Genomic DNA, 17331 nt, shown 5'->3' with positions numbered 1-17331 from the left:
GCTGCGTTGAGCGTCCTTGCATTGTTCCGAGCTTCGTCCAGTAGATCGAGAGCTTCAGACAGAAGTTGGTTGTTGCTTTCTCCCTGGAGCCCATCATACCTGTCGTATGCCTGGATCCTCAGGCTTTCTGTTCCGATTTCCACAGGGATTACGGCTTCGGATCCGTATACAAGGTGGAACGGTGTTTGCCCGGTAGCTTCTTTCTCAGTGGTCCGAAGGGACCATAGCGTTCCGGGTAGCTCTTCTAACCACTTGTTTTTGTCATCCTCGACTCTTTTCTTGAGTGCATTGAGGATGAGTTTGTTAGCAGCTTCGGCTTGCCCGTTGCTTTGTGGGTGGCAGACTGCCGAGTAAGCTAGGTGTATGCCGAACTGTTTGCACCACTTTTGCAACGGGGTGTTGTCGAACTGTTTCCCGTGGTCGAAGACCATCAGTCTTGGTATGCCGAACCTTGTGATGATGTTCTGCCATATGAACTTGCGGACCTGAGGTTCGGTGATGGAGGAGACAGCTTCGGCTTCGATCCATTTGCTAAAATAGTCGACTCCTACAATCAACCACTTCTTCTGGTTCGTCGCTGAGGGGAAGGGACCAATGATGTCTAACCCCCACTGTGCGAATGGTAAGGGATACAGTGTTGATTGTAGGGTTTGAGCTGGTTGATGGATGGCTGGTGCGAACTTTTGGCATTTCTCGCATTTCCTTGCCATCTGCTTTGCCTCGGAAACCATAGTGGGCCACCAGTACCCAGCCCGAAGGGCTTTATGTGCCAATGTCCTGCCTCCGATGTGGTTTCCGCATATCCCGAGGTGGATTTCCCTTAGGATGTAGTCAGCGTCTGTTGGACCCACACATTTTAGCAGCGGAGCAGAGAATGATTTCCTCATGAGCTCTCCTTCGGCGCTGATGATGAACCATTTGTTGAATCTTTTCAGCTTTCTCGCTTGCAGCTTATCTTCGGGAAGTTCTCCCCTTTCTTTGTATGCAACTACTGCGTCCATCCAGCTAGGTTCGGTACGTAAGCTGCATACTGTGGTGGGTAGCAAGTCAATGCTTCTCTCTTGGTGAACTTCCACGTGGACCGACCTGTTTAGGTCGATGAGTGTTGAGCTTGCGAGTTTTGACAGTGCGTCTGCTTGCGTATTTTGTCCTCGGGGGATGAGGATGACTTCAAAGGATCTTAACTTTGACGTTAAGGATTTAATTTTTGCTAAATAGGCTGTCATGCTGGGCCATTTGGCCTCATACTCCCCTCGGATCTGGTTGGCTACAAGCTGGGAATCAGTTTTGAGGCGAACATGCTCGGCTTCCAGGGATAAGCAAAGTTCTATCCCTGCGATTGCGGCCTCATATTCGGCCTCGTTGTTAGTTGCTTTGAAGCCGAACTTCAATGCATACTCTATGCTTTTCCCCGTTGGGGGAATTAGTACAACTCCCGCTCCTGAGCCGTTTACTGTGGAAGATCCGTCAGTGAAGACCTCCCAAGTGCTTTTCGTGTCATCCAGCATTTCTTGGTATGAGCATTCGGCCAAGAAGTCGGCCAACGCTTGTGCTTTGATTGCTGTCCTCGGCTGATATTTGATGCCGAACTCTGATAGTTCGAAGGCCCAGGCAGCCAATCTTCCTGACCTCTCTATTTTGTCGAGTACTTTCTCGAGCGGTTGGTCAGTTAGCACTGTGATCTGGTGGGAATCGAAGTATGGCCTCAGTTTTCGTGCAGCTACCACTACTGCATATGCGACTTTCTCGATGAGCGGGTACCGGGTTTCGGCCCCTGTGAGTGTTCGGCTGGTGAAGTAGATTGGCTGTTGCTTCTTTTCTTCTTCTCGAAGAAGCACTGCGCTGACGGTTCCAGGGCTAACTGCGACATATAGGTACAGGGTTTCCCCCTCCTTTGGTCTGGCCAGTGTCGGCAGTTGAGCTAGGTGGGCTCTGAGTTGCTGAAAAGCTTCTTTTTGCTCCTGTTCCCATATCAGTTCGGGATCCACTTTCCTCGGGACCCCCTTTTTCTTGACTGGTTCTGCTTCTCCCCCGGGGAGACTCTTTGGTTTCAGTGCTTTGAAGAAGGGGGCTCCCTTGTCCGAGGCTTTTGATATGAACCTTGTCAGTGCGGCTAACCTGCCGGTTAGCCTCTGCACATCTCTCTTGGTCTTCAGCTCGGGTAAATCCAATGCCGCTTGGACTTTATCTGGGTTCGCATCAATTCCTCTTTCGCTCACCATAAATCCGAGGAACTTCCCTGACTTCACCCCGAAGACGCACTTTTTTGGGTTCAGCTTCATGCTGTATTTCCGCAGATTTCCGAAGGTCTCTGCCAAATCTTTGACATGGTCTTCCTCCTTGATGCTTTTTACGATGGAGCCATCTACATAGACCTCCACGTTCCTCCCTTTCTGGTCGGCGAAGACGTGATCGACTAGCCTCTGGTAGGTGGCTCCGGCATTTTTCAAGCCGAAAGGCATCATTTTGTAGTTGAACACTCCTGCGCTTGTGATGAATGCTGTCTTTGCTCTGTCATCGGGGTGCATGAATACTTGGTGGTAGCCTGAAAAGGCATCCATGAAGCTGAGCAGTGCATGGCCGCTGGTGGAGTCAACCAATTGATCTATCCTTGGCAGGGGATAACAGTCTTTGGGGCAGGCTCGGTTCAGATCTGTGAAATCTACGCACATTCGCCATGAGCCGTTCGCTTTTTTGACCATCACCACGTTGGCCAGCCACTTCGGATACATGCATGGTTCGATGAATCCGGCCTCTTGCAACTTTTTTACCTCCTCGGCGATGGCTTTGTTTTTCTCCGAGGAGTAATTTCTCTTTTTTTGCTTTATTGGCCGAGCTTCAGCGTTGACGTCCAGCTTGTGACAAATCAGCTTCGGATTTATCCCTGGCATATCTGCTGCTGACCATGCAAAGATGTCTTTGTGATCCCTGAGTAATCGGATCAAATCGATTCGGAGCCCCGAGCTTAGGCCCTTGCCTATTCGGACGCTCCTGTCTGAATCCTCTTCGAGGAAGATATCCTCCATTTCTTGATCTGGTTCGGGAGATAGGGTTTCGGGGCGGGCATCAACTTCTGCGGGAGACAAGCTGCTCGTGCTTGCTCTTCTCCTTTTTGCCTCGCTTTCCTCTCCCGTAGCTCCTTTTTCTTCCTCGGGGCCATCCCCTAGTTTGGGCTTTCGGACAGCAGTGTGGCAGGTTCTTCTCGCCACTTCTTGATCACCTCTGATTCGTTCGGCGAATCCTGCATCCGAGACGTATATCATCAGCTGATGGTATGTGGAGGGGACTGCTTGCATCTTGTGAATCATGGTTCTTCCCATGATTACGTTGTATACGGAGTCGCAGTCCATCACCAGAAATTCATCCCGAAGGGTCTTTGCTGCCTGGCCTTCTCCCACTGTGACTGGCAGGGTGATCTTTCCTCGAGGGATAGCTGCTGATCCGTTGAATCCGATCAGAGGATAACTGACTTTCGTCAGTGCTTCCTCTGGTTCTTCGAGGATCAGCTGCTCGAAGCAGTTTCTGAAGATGATATTGACGGCACTTCCTCCGTCGACTAACACTCGATGTACGTTGTGGTTATTGAGGTCCATGGAAATGACTAGAGGATCGTCATGTTTGTACTGGACTCCGAAGCAATCATCAGCAGTGAAGGTCATGTTCGGGGGGTGTGGCTGGTTGTCTCCCACCGCGCTGAAGTTGACCCGATGGGAGAGGGCTCTTAGGTGTTTCTTGCTGGCTTGGCCAGACTTCTGTCCCCCGAACACCACTAGGATGTCATTCTTCTTGTGCCCTGTTGCTTCGTAGACCCTCTTCTGGGGTTGCTCGTGTTGTTTGCCACTTGCGGCCTTTTCTTTTTCCTCCCTTCGGTCTAACAAGTACTGTTTCAGGTAGCCTCGGCGAACGAGGTCCTCAATGTTGTCTTTCAGCGAGTTGCATTCTTCGGTGTGGTGACCGAAGTCATCATGAAACTCGCACCATTTGTTCTTGTTTCTCCGAGCTGGGTTGGACTTGAGCTTCCCCGGTAGTTTCCACTTTTCATCATTTCTGTTGAGGCTAAATATCTCTTTTCGGGGCAGAGCTAGTGGAGTGTAGTTGGTGTATTTGGGTTGAAGTTCACCCCTTCTCCCGTCTTTCTTCGGGCTCATCTCTCTAGCTCCTACTTTCTCTTTCCCCTTCCTTGAGCTGCCCTCGGGCTTGCTCTGGGTATTCTTTGTGTCTCTCGGATCCGACGATCCCTTCAATCTTGCGGCGGCCTTGTTGAACTCTTCGGTTCTGATGAACGCATCAGCCATTTGGAGCACGTCAGCTATTCTGGAGGGGTTCTTCATTGAGAGTTCGTCACGGGACTTCCCTTCCTGGAGCGCGTGCTTCAAGGCGAAGATGGCCACGTCTGGCTGCAAGTTTGGTATGTTTGTTGATTCCTTCATGAATCTGGCCATGAATTCTCTCAGACTTTCGTCTCTTTCTTGTTGGATTGAGGTCAGTTCTGCTGTGGTTCGCTCGGGGCGATTGTTGCTCACGAACTGTGTGCAGAATCTCTTTTTCAGCTTTTTCCAGCTCTTGATCGATCCCTTCGGCAGCGATCTAAACCACTCTCCCGCCACTCCGGTTAGCGTGGTTGGGAAATATTTACACCAACATGCTTCGGAGTAGGGACTCAAGAACATTTGCTGCTCGTAGGAGATGACATGATCCCTCGGATCTGTGATTCCGCTGTAGGTTAGGTGCGCTGGCAGTCTTACCTTCGGTATTTCTTCCATGATCAGCTCGTCCGAGAAAGGGGATGACGTGGGAGTCATGATTCTTTTCCCGAGTCTAGCCCTGATGCCTTCGTTTGCCGAGGTTCTGTGATTAGAACGTTCGGGCGTACGATGGGGGCTAGGGGTTCGATCATGCCTCCTGTCTCTTCTTCTCTCTCGGCTACTGACCTCGGGTCGTTCGCCAGATCTGCTTGGCTCGCCCACCCCGAGTCTCGTATGGATCGAGGGTCTTAACCTTGAGTGGACCGAGGGCCTCAACCTGCTGAGCACCGAGCTTCGGACCCGAGTGTTACGAGTAGTCGATTCGCTTTGGAGAGCTGTTGGAGTAGGCGATGGTCTCGCAAACCAATCTGGTTGCTGTTGTGCCCTTTTTTGGGTGTCCCACGTGCTTTCCATCCACCTCGACGTCAAGTGTGTACCTGTCAAGGGAAGGAGTTCTCGTTCGGGTCTGGACACTTCCGCACTGGGTGGCTCGTTCAGCCTTCGCCTGGTCCTCCTCTCTTCTCTGCGGTCATTTGCCAGTCCTTGCTGCTTCTCATTGAAGAGGAAGTTTTGCATGATGGTCATGGCCGCAGTGAGCTCCTCCCTAGTCGGAATCGGAGGTCCTGCATTTGTGGCGGTCGTAGCTCTGCTTGGCTGTGACCTCGCCATCGATTGAGGATGCTCCTCTTGGTCAGATTCTGAATCTGACCGCACCATCATATCGTCGTCATTGTTGTTAACAACATCATTCACCATTTTCGCGGAAAGAGGTGATTGATGTCTTTCGAAGGCTTTGAAGTGCAAGATCCCCACAGACGGCGCCAAATTGTTCCGGTGTTGTAAAGATGGAAACAATGGGCTTCGAATGAAGGCCCTTTTGTATGTGTTGGAGATCTTGCTTGTTTGAATGAGTAGAGTCCGAATTCACCTGCACAAGAGCAAAGTCACTAGCCTCGGGGGTGTTTCCGAGGAAAGCCCCTCCGATGCCTAAGTAAGAACGATGCTCGGATTCTAGAGAGAAGTTCTCTAGAAGAGTAGTCTTAAGGCGATAAATTGGACGTACCTTGAGGTGTGAGCCTTGGCGGCCTATTTATAGTGTTTGCATAGTAAATGCCCATAGGTCATTTATTGCTTTTGGGCCTTGGGCCTTGATGGATGGCTGACTAGCCATTGGTAGGTTTGATGCTGTTTGTTTAGAGCCATTGGGCTTTGGACTTAGTGGCCCAATTGAGAATCAATTGGGAGCCCAAACAAAAGTAAATAAAGAAAAGGTAAGCACCGTGTTAAAATTTTGTGCATGATTTTTTTTCTTCTAAAATCACTTATTTAATTTCTCTAAAGTCACACTAAAAGCATTTTGCCTATTATATCTGAACTTATTTGAATTTATCTTCACATTAATTGTTTGGCTTTAATAAGTCAAAATAAGTTGAGCATTACAAATCATTCATGATTCATCTAACAAGGTTGTTAAACTCAAATAAGACAAGTTTAACAAATATAAGGACTTCTTAAGCGGGAAATGTAGAGTTTAATTTATTGACAAATGTGAAGAGGAATTCAGAAACTGATGACTAAGGAATTGAAATTCTGATTAGTGTCATGGAATTGATGAGTCAATATGAGCTGATAAATGGTAGTGACAAGTGGAAAGCAAGCTTGACTTCCATGGAGAAAATGGAAGAGTGACATGAAGTAGAAGAAGGGAGAAACTGACTTAGTTTCCTTTAGGTGAAATAAGGGCATTTTAGTAAAATGTTAGAATAAATTTCAGAATTATATTCCTCTAATTGGGCTAGAATCGAAAATGATTTCAATTTAAATCAAAAAAAAATATTTTCCTAATTAAATTGTAAAATCTGAAAAATAATCTTATCATTAAACTATTTAAAATCTTCAAATCAAATAAAATGCTCGTTAATTAATATTTTTTTTTAAAAAAAATAGAGTTTTAAATGATTTTACGTTAATAAAAATAATTAAATATAAATTGAGTTTTAAAAATTCGGGGTATTACAGAGTCACCATGGCAACGAGGTGGACATAATTCTATTCCTATTGTGTACCATCACCCGAGACCTTATTAATGACTTGAAGCTAACTTAACATACACATGCACAGACATGTGTAGTTGTCATATATTTTCTTCGCGTTAAGACTTTTTATCTCTTAAGAAATTTGATGTAAGTATTATATCCCTGGTAGTTAGTTCATAAATTCTAATTTCAAGCAACAACGAACATTCTTTTTTGGAGTCCGAATGAGCCACGCGAGTAAAAATGAGAAAAATGTATAAACATATTATTCTCAAGATAGAGATGATCATAATCAATTATGCTTTCAATTCTTTATTAATGGTATAAATTTCTAAACCAAGTACGTAATATGTGTGATTGTGTAACAATGTATCTAAAATCTTAAACCTAACCTAAGTTTAAAATTTATTGTGTTGAGGATTACAATCAGGATCAGAAATTACGGTGGTCAACCAAATAGAATCAGTTGCTATAGACAGACTATCTTCATTCCTATGCCACGTCCATTGTGCATGTGTTGAGTTGACAACTTGTAATTGTCCATGCCCAAAACTTGCTTCTCTGAATATGGAGATCTCAGGCTTTGGTTCCGTATACCTGTCAGAAATATATTCATTCTTAATCAAACATAATCATCAGAAACTAAAAGGAAATGGGAAAACACAAAACACCGGAAATGTACATGAACGTTTTGTGCATGCGTCTTTTTGATGCCGCCTAGTTAAGCTTTCTTTAAGGCTCAACCCGAGTTAAAAAAAATAGAATTAGAGTATTTAACAAAAAGCATATTTGATTGAAATTAGAGTATTTCACAAAGCCCATATACAAACTCTCATTTTTACCAACTGATTTGATTCCCAAAACATGAAGCATACTACAAGAAATTGTACAATTAACGACGGGATAAAGGTCAATAATTGTTGATTAACGACGGGATTTTCCGTCGCGAACCCGTCATAAAAGGGGGCCGTCGTTAATGGAAAATTCCTTGTTAACCCGTCGTAAAAGACATTTACGACGGTTGTTCCCGTCTTTGTTGGGTTGTTATCCCCGTCGCAAAAGCCCTTTTACGACGGGATTTTTACCCGTCGTTATTAGTTTGTCATAAAAGATACAAATTTTTGTATTGATGCTACTTAATTTATCAGTTTCTAGTACATGTAACATCAATTTTTTGCAATGTTCCTATACAATTATTATATGAAATAATAACTTTGATAATATGTTGTTACTAAAATCAAATGAAATGTGAAACAATTGTAAGTATCTAGAATTGAGTAAAGTATAACCGAGTCACTTTGTGTCTTGTTTCTAGAATGAGAAACTATTTAAATGTATACTCCCTCTGACCCTTAACTTAAAACTTGACCTGTTTTGACCGGACACGTTTGTCAAAGCACAACTTTAACCACCAATTTCTTTAACTACATATTATAAAATTTATAAAAATATTAATATTTTGAAAATATATATTAGATCGATGAAGCCAACAATATATTATATACAGACATTTGTTTTCATATACTAGAAATAAAATAGGTCAAAGTGATTGAATTATGTAAATAGTGCAAAAAGTCAAAACAGGTCGAATATTATGGGACGGATGGAGTACGAAGAAATAAAAAGTAGTGTATACATTATACATAGGTTAGAAATATTACTCAGTAGCAAGACCTTCACGATTGCCACCATCCCCTATAGTGATATGCACAGGGCCACACTTGTTTGCTATTCCATTATACACACGAGTCTGTTCGATCATCCATTTCGTAAGAGTTAAAACGATTAAATTATTTAGAAACTAATAGATGATATTAAGGGTATACTCGTAATTGTACTACTGTACAATATTATTATATATATGAGTTACAGGCACACGTATTAATATAATGATACGGCTTACCTTAATACGGGTGTCTGGGACTCATATATATCATTTTTGGTGCGAATGAGCCACAAGGGCGGGAATGAGAATCGATCACAAGATCACCTGGAACCGGGATGGAAGCTCTAACCAACTGAGTTATCCATCACTCTCCGAGTCTTTTCTGAGACTCATATATATAATAATATTGTACAATAGTACAATTACGAGTATACCCTTAGTATCCTCTATTAGAAACAAAAGGACTATAATGAAAAGAAGAAGAAGAGATTCCTTGACGTACAAAGCGCTCATAAGCATGCACATGGCCAGAAAAGACAAGATCAACCTTTCCATGATAAAGTAATTGCTCCATGGCCTTTCTCATACCAACGGATTCATACTCCCCTGAATGCGCCTTGTTAGAACTATACCATGGTGCATGAACTAGAACCACAACCCATGGTGTCTTCTTTCTGTCGACCTTGTTCAAGTCACTCTCAAGCCATATATATTGGCTCGATCCTTGGCCAAAGTCGGTATAAGAACCAAGCATGATGACATGAACTTCACTTGCCACATCAAAGGAATAATATAGGTTGGAGGGAGACTTACTCTCCTCGAAAGGCATGTGCCATCGAGCATTGTAAGAGGTAAAGGGTGTGTCATGTATTATTGACATCTTTTCCACCTCGTGGTTTCCTTGGGTCACCATCCAAGGCCTCTTGCTAGCTAAGGGTTCTACTAGCCGCCCAAATGAGTCCCATTTTGGTTGCCAGTAGTCTGCATATGATAAGTCACCCGGGAGTAAGAGCATGTCGTAATTAGATTGTGATATGTGTCTTAGTGTTGAATTTGTCCATCCAGTCTGCCCTAAATCACCTGTTTAATTTGTGAATGTCAATGGACATAAATTCTGATCGAGTATTTTTTTAAAGAGATAATTAATTATAATTGCAAAATTCACAACAAAAAGTAAAAAGTAATGAAAATTTTATGAGTACGTTGGAAGAAGTTTGGATATATGCAAGTGTAACGACTCTCACTAACATGTTTGATGTGACGTACACATAAATATCTTTGTTACATTAAACGGAGCCTAGGTGGAGCATTTATCTTTGTTACTAACGAGCCTAACTAGCTTAGCAACACTACGCTCGAGTTATGTTCAGTTTCATACAAAGGTAAATAATAGGCAAATTTGTCAAAAACTACCTTATAAAAGAAATGTTGTAATTAACTACCTTATAAAAACTTTATGTTGTAACATACTACCTTTAATTTGAATGATTATGAGCATTGATTCAAGATTCCGGGATTGACTTTATTAGAAGTATCTCACGTGGTATCTAACGAGTAAAAAAGGTAATTAAGTAGCACGTAAGATGCATAAGACAAAGTCAATCCAAAAATTTTGAGTCAACCTATCATTCAAAAAAGGTAGTATCTTACAACATAATTTTTTTAATAAGGTAGTTAATTACAGCATTATTTTTATAAGATAGTTTTTCGCAAAAACATAATTTTATAAAATAGTTTTTGACAAATTTGCCTAAATAATAAGAATTGAATGTACCTATAACAACAAAATTGATAGGCAACTGAGCAGGGGCAGTCTTGAAAGCGAAGTCGCGATAAGGATCTTGACTACACCTATAGTAATAAACCGTATTAGGCCGCAAAGGGCCGACGATGGCCTCGTGGATTTGGCCGGACTTGTACAATAAATATTCATAGGTTGTAGAACTCCCATCAACAGAAATATCATACACTCCGGGTGATGTACCATATTCTACTTTCGAAGAAGCTGCTTCTCGAGTAATCCATGTTATTCTCATACGATCTGTTCCCACCATAGAGATATGTACCTATACCATTCCATTTAATTTCGAATCATATGCTACATAGAATTCGATATGTACCTATACCATTCCATTTAATTTCGAATCATATACTACATAGAATTCTTAACAACATTTTCGAATCAAATATTTGGACTGCAGCGTTGAGCGGCGTCCCACCATTTGGACTGCTGCATATTTTTTTTTTTTTTTTTATGAATTAAAACAGAGAGAATAAAGGGGTTATGAATTAAAATGGAGAAAAATAAGAGATTTTGTCATATTTTTCCAAGTTTTTAGCAATTTAACATGAACAAAAATAGATGAGAAAATTAAGGGGTAATTGATTGACTTTTTGACTTTTTGACTTCTTTTATTATTTTTGTGTCATTACGGTGTGTTAGTTTGCTGTAATTAAGTATTTGGTAAAAAAAATCATTTTTTCATTTTTTGCCCTGATTTTGATGGCCGGGTTAAGTTAGCTGTAATTAAGTATTGAGAGGTGATAAATCCAAGGAAATTTTTACTTCGTCCAAAGAAATCCACACTTTTTCAAAGTTGTTTTTCTTGGAAAAAGTAAATTCTTCCTTGGATTTATCATTTCTCTTAAGTATTTGGTAAAAAAAAATATTCATTTTTTAATTTTGACTTTTTGCCAGTTGTCGCTTATTGTTTCATTGGTGGCGTAATTTGTGGCTGAGCAACACTTGGACATAGTAAATATATGGCTTCGTATAATCGTGTAAATTTGATTATAATGAACTAAAATAATATTTCAATGAATTTCTTCTATAATTTGTTAATTAAAACATAGTCATATATACACGCTACACATTATTAAAAGTATGTACATTTTCTAAAACATGTAAGAAAATTTATTTAAAACTAAAGAAAAAAATATACATATTTATATGTAATAAAATCTATTTAGGAATTAATGTAATAACAAATTAACAAATAAACATAAAAAATTGTGTTTTTTACTTGTTCATTTTTTTTTTGCATTTTTTCCGCAAAATACTTGTATAACCATATAAAATTAGGGTACGATTAAGAGTAAGACTAAGTTTAATTTTGTAATAAAATAAAATGTAAGATTGAAGGGATGAATTCCAATTTTTTTAATTGCCTTAATAATTGCTTTCATGTTTGCTATAAGAATTAAATTAAATTGTTGTAGACTTTTGGTTGTCACGTGCATTGAAATTTTACTTTTTACAATATGACATTAATTATCAATTTTTAGAATTATTATAATTAAATTAAATTATAACAATCATACATGTGCTACCTCCCTTATACGTGTCCTTGATGATATCAATATACTTCCTCGGAATTCCTTTCCTACTTAATGCCCACCAAAGAATTTCCCTTGGTACCTTATCATACGCCTTCTCCAGATCAATGAAAACCATATGTAAATCCTTCTTCTTATACCCTGGTGCATGATGTTTGCAGATGATATTGTGTTGATTGATGAAACAAAAGAACGAGTGGAAAGTAAGTTGGAGTTATGGAGACAAACTTTGGAATCTCGGGGTTTTAGGCTGAGTAGAAACAAGACGGAATATATGGAGTGTAAGTTTAGTGGAGTCCAAGATAGAGAGACAGGGGGATTACCTTAGATGGGAAAATTGTCCAAGGCTCTGAAATTTTCCGTTATTTAGGATCTATTCTCCAAAAGGATGGAGAATTGGATGGCGATGTGGCCCATAGAATCAAAGCAGGTTGGTTGAAGTGGAAAGGTGCCACAGGGTTCCTATGTGATTCAGGCATGCCCCAAAGATTGAAGGAAAAATTTTACCGCACGGCAATTCGACCGACTTTGTTATACGGCACGGAATGATGGGCAGTGAAACATTGTCACGTGCACAATATGAATGTGGAGGAGATGCGCATGTTACGTTGGATGTGTAGGCATACAAGAAAGGGTCGTTTGAGGAATGAGATTATTAGGAAGAAAGTAGGGATTGCACCGATTGAGTTTAAGATGATGGAAAATCGTTAAAGATTGTTTGGACATGTAAGCAGAAGATCAAGTGATGCCCCGTTTAGGAGGATAGAAGGGTGGCAAAATGATAGAATTGCAAGGGGTAGGGGAAGATCGAAAAAAACTTGGAGGAAGGTGATTGAGCACGATATGACGTTTCTTGGGATTGAGGAAAATATGGCGTTGGATAGGACAGAGTGGAGAGAGACAATATATATTGATGACTTCATTTGACTTATACAGCTTTCATGTTTCTGTTTCTTTCTATTTTTTAATTTATTTCTTATTCTTATTTTTATTTTTTATTTTATTTTTAAACTTTTTTGAATTTTTTTATATTTTTACATGCTATTTTGAAGTGTACTTATTTTACTTATTCATTTATTTTAAACTTGACTTATTTTTTATTGTCTCTTACAATATTTCTTCTATAATATATATACATTTTTCTCTATCTTACTTTCGTTAATTCCACCTTCTCTTCCTTACTTTTTTCTTTTTACTTCCTGCTCCTTTCTGGTTTGATTGGTGACAATGACGATCTCCTACGACGATTTATGTTAGCCGACCCCAAATCATTTTCGGACTAAGGCTTTGTTGTTGTTGTAAATTAAATTAAAACTTATTAAGGGTATTATAGTCTTCCATGGGGACACCAAAAGGCCATTTACTAAAATGACCTCATAAATTCCCTTATGAAATAGAGATATATATCTTATATGCACGCGATGCATGCGAAATTATTAAAAACTTAAAATTGTATTTTTACTTAATATTGATGTATGGGTGTAAGCAAAGATCTTCTACATACTACGTGCAACTATACTCTTATAGTCTTTTCTACATAATCATATCTTACCAGTCTTATGGAAAATGAATGCCATAATTGTTTCTTAATTTTATAGAAAGTCAAAGATCACATATTAGACAATTAAATTCTACATGTATGGGGATTAGCCCATAATGCTGGCACCAAAAAACTTTCCTGATTTGTGATTGATTTTTAGTTTTTAATATCAATAACTGATTAGATTTTTAATTCAATAAATAATTATCTTTTCAATTGAATTTAATTGTGAAATTTTAGAGAGTAATTTAGTTTTATCCTAGGGGACACTAAAAGTGGTGTTACCGAAATACACCTCTCCTTTTTACTTACATAATAGAGATATACTTGCTCCGATTTGTAATACTTGTAATATTTTTCACTTTCACGCATATCAATGCACAACTTTGATCATTAATATCTTTAATTCTCTTTAAGCAAAAAATATAACAAATTGATATTTTAAAAGTACACATTGAGACAAATCTAACAAGATCTTACGTGACTATATTTTATTTTACTTATAAATAACCAATAATAGTCAAAGTAGAATATGTAATAGTATAAAAAGTCCAAACGTTGCGAGTATTAAAAGTCGAAGAAAATATAAAAATACGACATATGTTCATTTTATGTATCTTAAGGAAATAACTAATAAAATCGGAGGGAGTACATCTTGATTATCCAAGTGAACAAAACGTTGAAAACTATTTAAAATGTAGGATACTAATAAATAAGAGGAGGGCTCAGTTTTACCTGTTGAGGAGTGGTGGAGCCATAAGAATCCGTAGGAACCGAGAGTGGTTCTCGTGGTGGTGGACGGTTGTAAGATGTCACTTCGACGAAAAAAGCAGCCAAAATGACCTCTAAGATTAGCAGTAAAACACTAACATTTGTCATTACAATTGATGCAATTTATAATTATTCTGATTTTTCGTATCAAGAATATAAAACAAACAAATCAAATGTATTTTTTTCCTTGATTTAAGTTATGATGAGAAATTCTATATTTATAATAAAAATATATATAAAGAGAGGAGATAGAAGATCGATTATGTGTAGTATGGATTTGGCTATGTATGGAATGTAATTGTGTAACGCAATAACTATTAAACTTTTTGTTACGTCCACAAGTTAGAATGCTGAATGACAAGCGTTTATGTTGGCTTTCGGAACTTCCCGCCGTAGCCAAACTCTTACTTTCATTCTATATGTGGGCTCCACTACATGTGTAATACTACCTCCGTTTCAAAATTATAGTCTTGTTTTCTAAATCGGGCGTGTCAAAATTATAGTATTGTTTCTAATTTTGGCTACTAAGGTCTCCACTTTCTCATGTACAATATTAATAAAAAATGTATTGAGAACTCCACCCATGTACTATATTCCACTTTTCTATGTACTATATTCTCTTTTATATGTACTTTATTCCACTTTTCTATACAATTCAATCATCATTTGTACAATTGTACTTTATTCCACTTTTTCATGTACTATATTCCATTTTTCTTAAAACTCGTGTTTTTGGTCAAACGTGACTATAATTATATTCGTACATTCCGATGCACCTACGGATATTTAGCGTAAAGATATTTTGAACTAAACAGTCTAATAAAATGATTTTATCGTCTATTACTATATACTAAAAGAGACACTAGGAATGACACGTGTCATTTCCTGGTGCGATTTTTTCCCGCCAAAATGTTTTTTTTATTGTTTTACTTTAAAATAAATAAATTACATTACGTTTTTTTTGGAAACTAAGATAAAAATATATTTTAATTACCATAGATGTGTACTGCATAATATTTTATTGGAGTATAGCTAAATCAATATTATTTTTTCCTTTATGATATAATTTTATTTATGTATTACTATAACTTTTTAATCTGATAAGAAATATAAAAAATATTGATGAATGAACTTCTAATGTTAGTCAACTATTAATAATATAATACATGGTAACGGGTAACTGGTAAGTAAGAATGTTAATTAAAATAATAATACATGGTAAGTAGACTAACATATAAGTTAATTTATCAAGATTTTACTCAATTCAAAATATCTTGTATTTGACTAACTCGGTTATGCTCGGGTCTTTTCGAAAATTAGTATTGACTTATTCGAGTTTGGTTAACGTTGTTAGATCATTCTACATACATGTAAACGACTATAACTTTTAACTTTGTATAGTAATATGCAAGTTTAGTTCATTTGAATATTTTTTTTACACAACTTTGAATTTATAATTTTTCATATATCTTTTTATTTTCCTGTTTTCCTAATATCACAAGTCTTTTAGTTACTATTAAAATAATTAATTGTTTTAGTAATAGCCGTGCGTTGCACGGGGTCTAAACTAGTTATAACTACGTTGTTGTTTATCTAATGTTCGGTTTGACGAAAAAAATAGTCTTTTAAACAAATTTGCTGGATGTAAGATTATTCATACCTTTAAATATTTAAAAATATTTTTAATTTATCATCGACGGACACACTTACAAGTAAGGTTGGAGAAAAAATGGATATGGGATTATCAATTTTGATCCTTATGTAGAATTCTAAAAAAGGTAGAAAATTTTGACATTAGTAAATTACCAACTAAATCAAAGAATGATTTGGTGCAATTATTGTAGGTGGATAATGGATATGATTACAATATCTTAGCATTAATATTATGGTAAGAAAATATATTATTCCATCAAAAAATATTATTATACGAAGTATGGAGTTTTCTAATTTAATTTTGGGTATGGGATTAAAACCTTCCTTATTATATTATATTATATTATCGTATTATCTCTATTATATAGGTGAATAGATGCGCAAATTTGATGGTGCAGGCGTGTGCACCGTGCTCTAGGTGCACCGGAAACAAAACGACATAAAAAATACATAAAACCGCGTGTTTCATTAAATCTCGGGAACAAAAGAACATTTTCCTTGAACAAAAGAACAATACCCTAGAACAAAAGAACATTAAAGGCTCTGTTCTTTTCAGCTCTGTATTTAGCGTTTTTTATTCGATTTGCTTTTTTCTTGCGATATATATTCTTCTAGATTTTATGTTTTGAACTCAAATTGCGAAGAGGAGAGAGAAAGTATGAACTAGGTTTTCTAAAATGGTTCTTAGAGAGAGAAAGTAGTGAAAATTCCCAAAAATTCGTTGATTTTTCTGCTTCAACATCAAATTAAATCGATTCTTCTTCTTCAAATCTGAATTCTGCAGCTGATAATCAGATTTTGGGAGGTAATTTTTCAATTTTGAAATAATAAATTCTAGGTTTTGATGATTTTGATTTTGTAATAATCGTGTGTTTGATGATTTTGATTATTTTGATGATTTTGTTTTTGTAATAATCGAGTTTTGATGGTTTTGATGATTTTAATGAATCAAATTATATAACAACACGCTGATTTCATTGAAGTCGCTGATTTTGAAAACTTGGATTATGTAATTACGATTTTTTTTCTCCAGAAAAGAACAGTTTTACGTATTAAAAGAACATATGCTCGTATTAAAAGAACAGTTTCTTTATGCTCGTATTAAAAGAACAGTTTCATTATAGTAGAAAAATAGACCATTTGCGTTTCATAATTTGTTCTTTTATTCTATTGTGTTCTTCTTTTTTATTATTTTCAATTTCATTTGCGTTTCATAACTTGTTCTTTTTATTTTATTGTGTTATTTTTCTTCTTACTTTTTATTTATCCTTTGTTCTTTTGGTTGCGTTCTTTTTCTTGGTTTTATACATGTTAACCCATTACTTTTTCAGATATTATGAATAATGTGCTTGATAATTCATAACAGAATGATGAAAATGATGATTCCGAATCATATATTATTGTTGGACAAGGTACTTGACTTGTTCTTTTAGTCTCTCTATTTGTTCTTTTATTCTTTTCATTTGTTCTTTTTATAATATTCTATTAAAAGAACAAAATAAAAACACATGCATAGTTCTCATTATGCACTCTTTAAGAATTTTTCCTTTTTCCTTTTTCCTTTCTCCTTCTCTGTTATTCTTT

At 37.7% G+C, this 17331-nt stretch overlaps 1 protein-coding gene across 2 annotated transcripts; it reads right to left on the bottom strand.

The window, feature by feature from the left end:
- Positions 1-7070: 7070 nt before the first annotated feature.
- On the bottom strand, positions 7071-14272 carry LOC110776698 (probable purple acid phosphatase 20). Of its 2 annotated transcripts, none has more exons than XM_021981245.2 (5): positions 14059-14272; positions 10222-10513; positions 8950-9527; positions 8443-8531; positions 7071-7378 (listed from the first exon to the last, which is right to left on the bottom strand). In XM_021981245.2, exons 1-5 carry the CDS (start codon positions 14200-14202, stop codon positions 7180-7182), a joined length of 1302 nt encoding a protein of 433 aa, XP_021836937.2. In that variant the 5' UTR covers positions 14203-14272; the 3' UTR covers positions 7071-7179. The 2 variants fall into 2 exon arrangements, with proteins under 2 accessions (XP_021836937.2, XP_056691106.1); XM_056835128.1 differs by having other exon boundaries at positions 8950-9428.
- Between the last annotated feature and the right edge of the window lie 3059 nt (positions 14273-17331).

The sequence above is a fragment of the Spinacia oleracea genome, chromosome 1, assembly GCF_020520425.1.
Source record: "Spinacia oleracea cultivar Varoflay chromosome 1, BTI_SOV_V1, whole genome shotgun sequence".
NCBI lineage: Eukaryota > Viridiplantae > Streptophyta > Magnoliopsida > Caryophyllales > Amaranthaceae > Spinacia > Spinacia oleracea.
The sequence above is the reverse complement of the archived record's forward strand: the minus strand, read 5'-3'. Positions and strand labels throughout refer to the sequence as shown.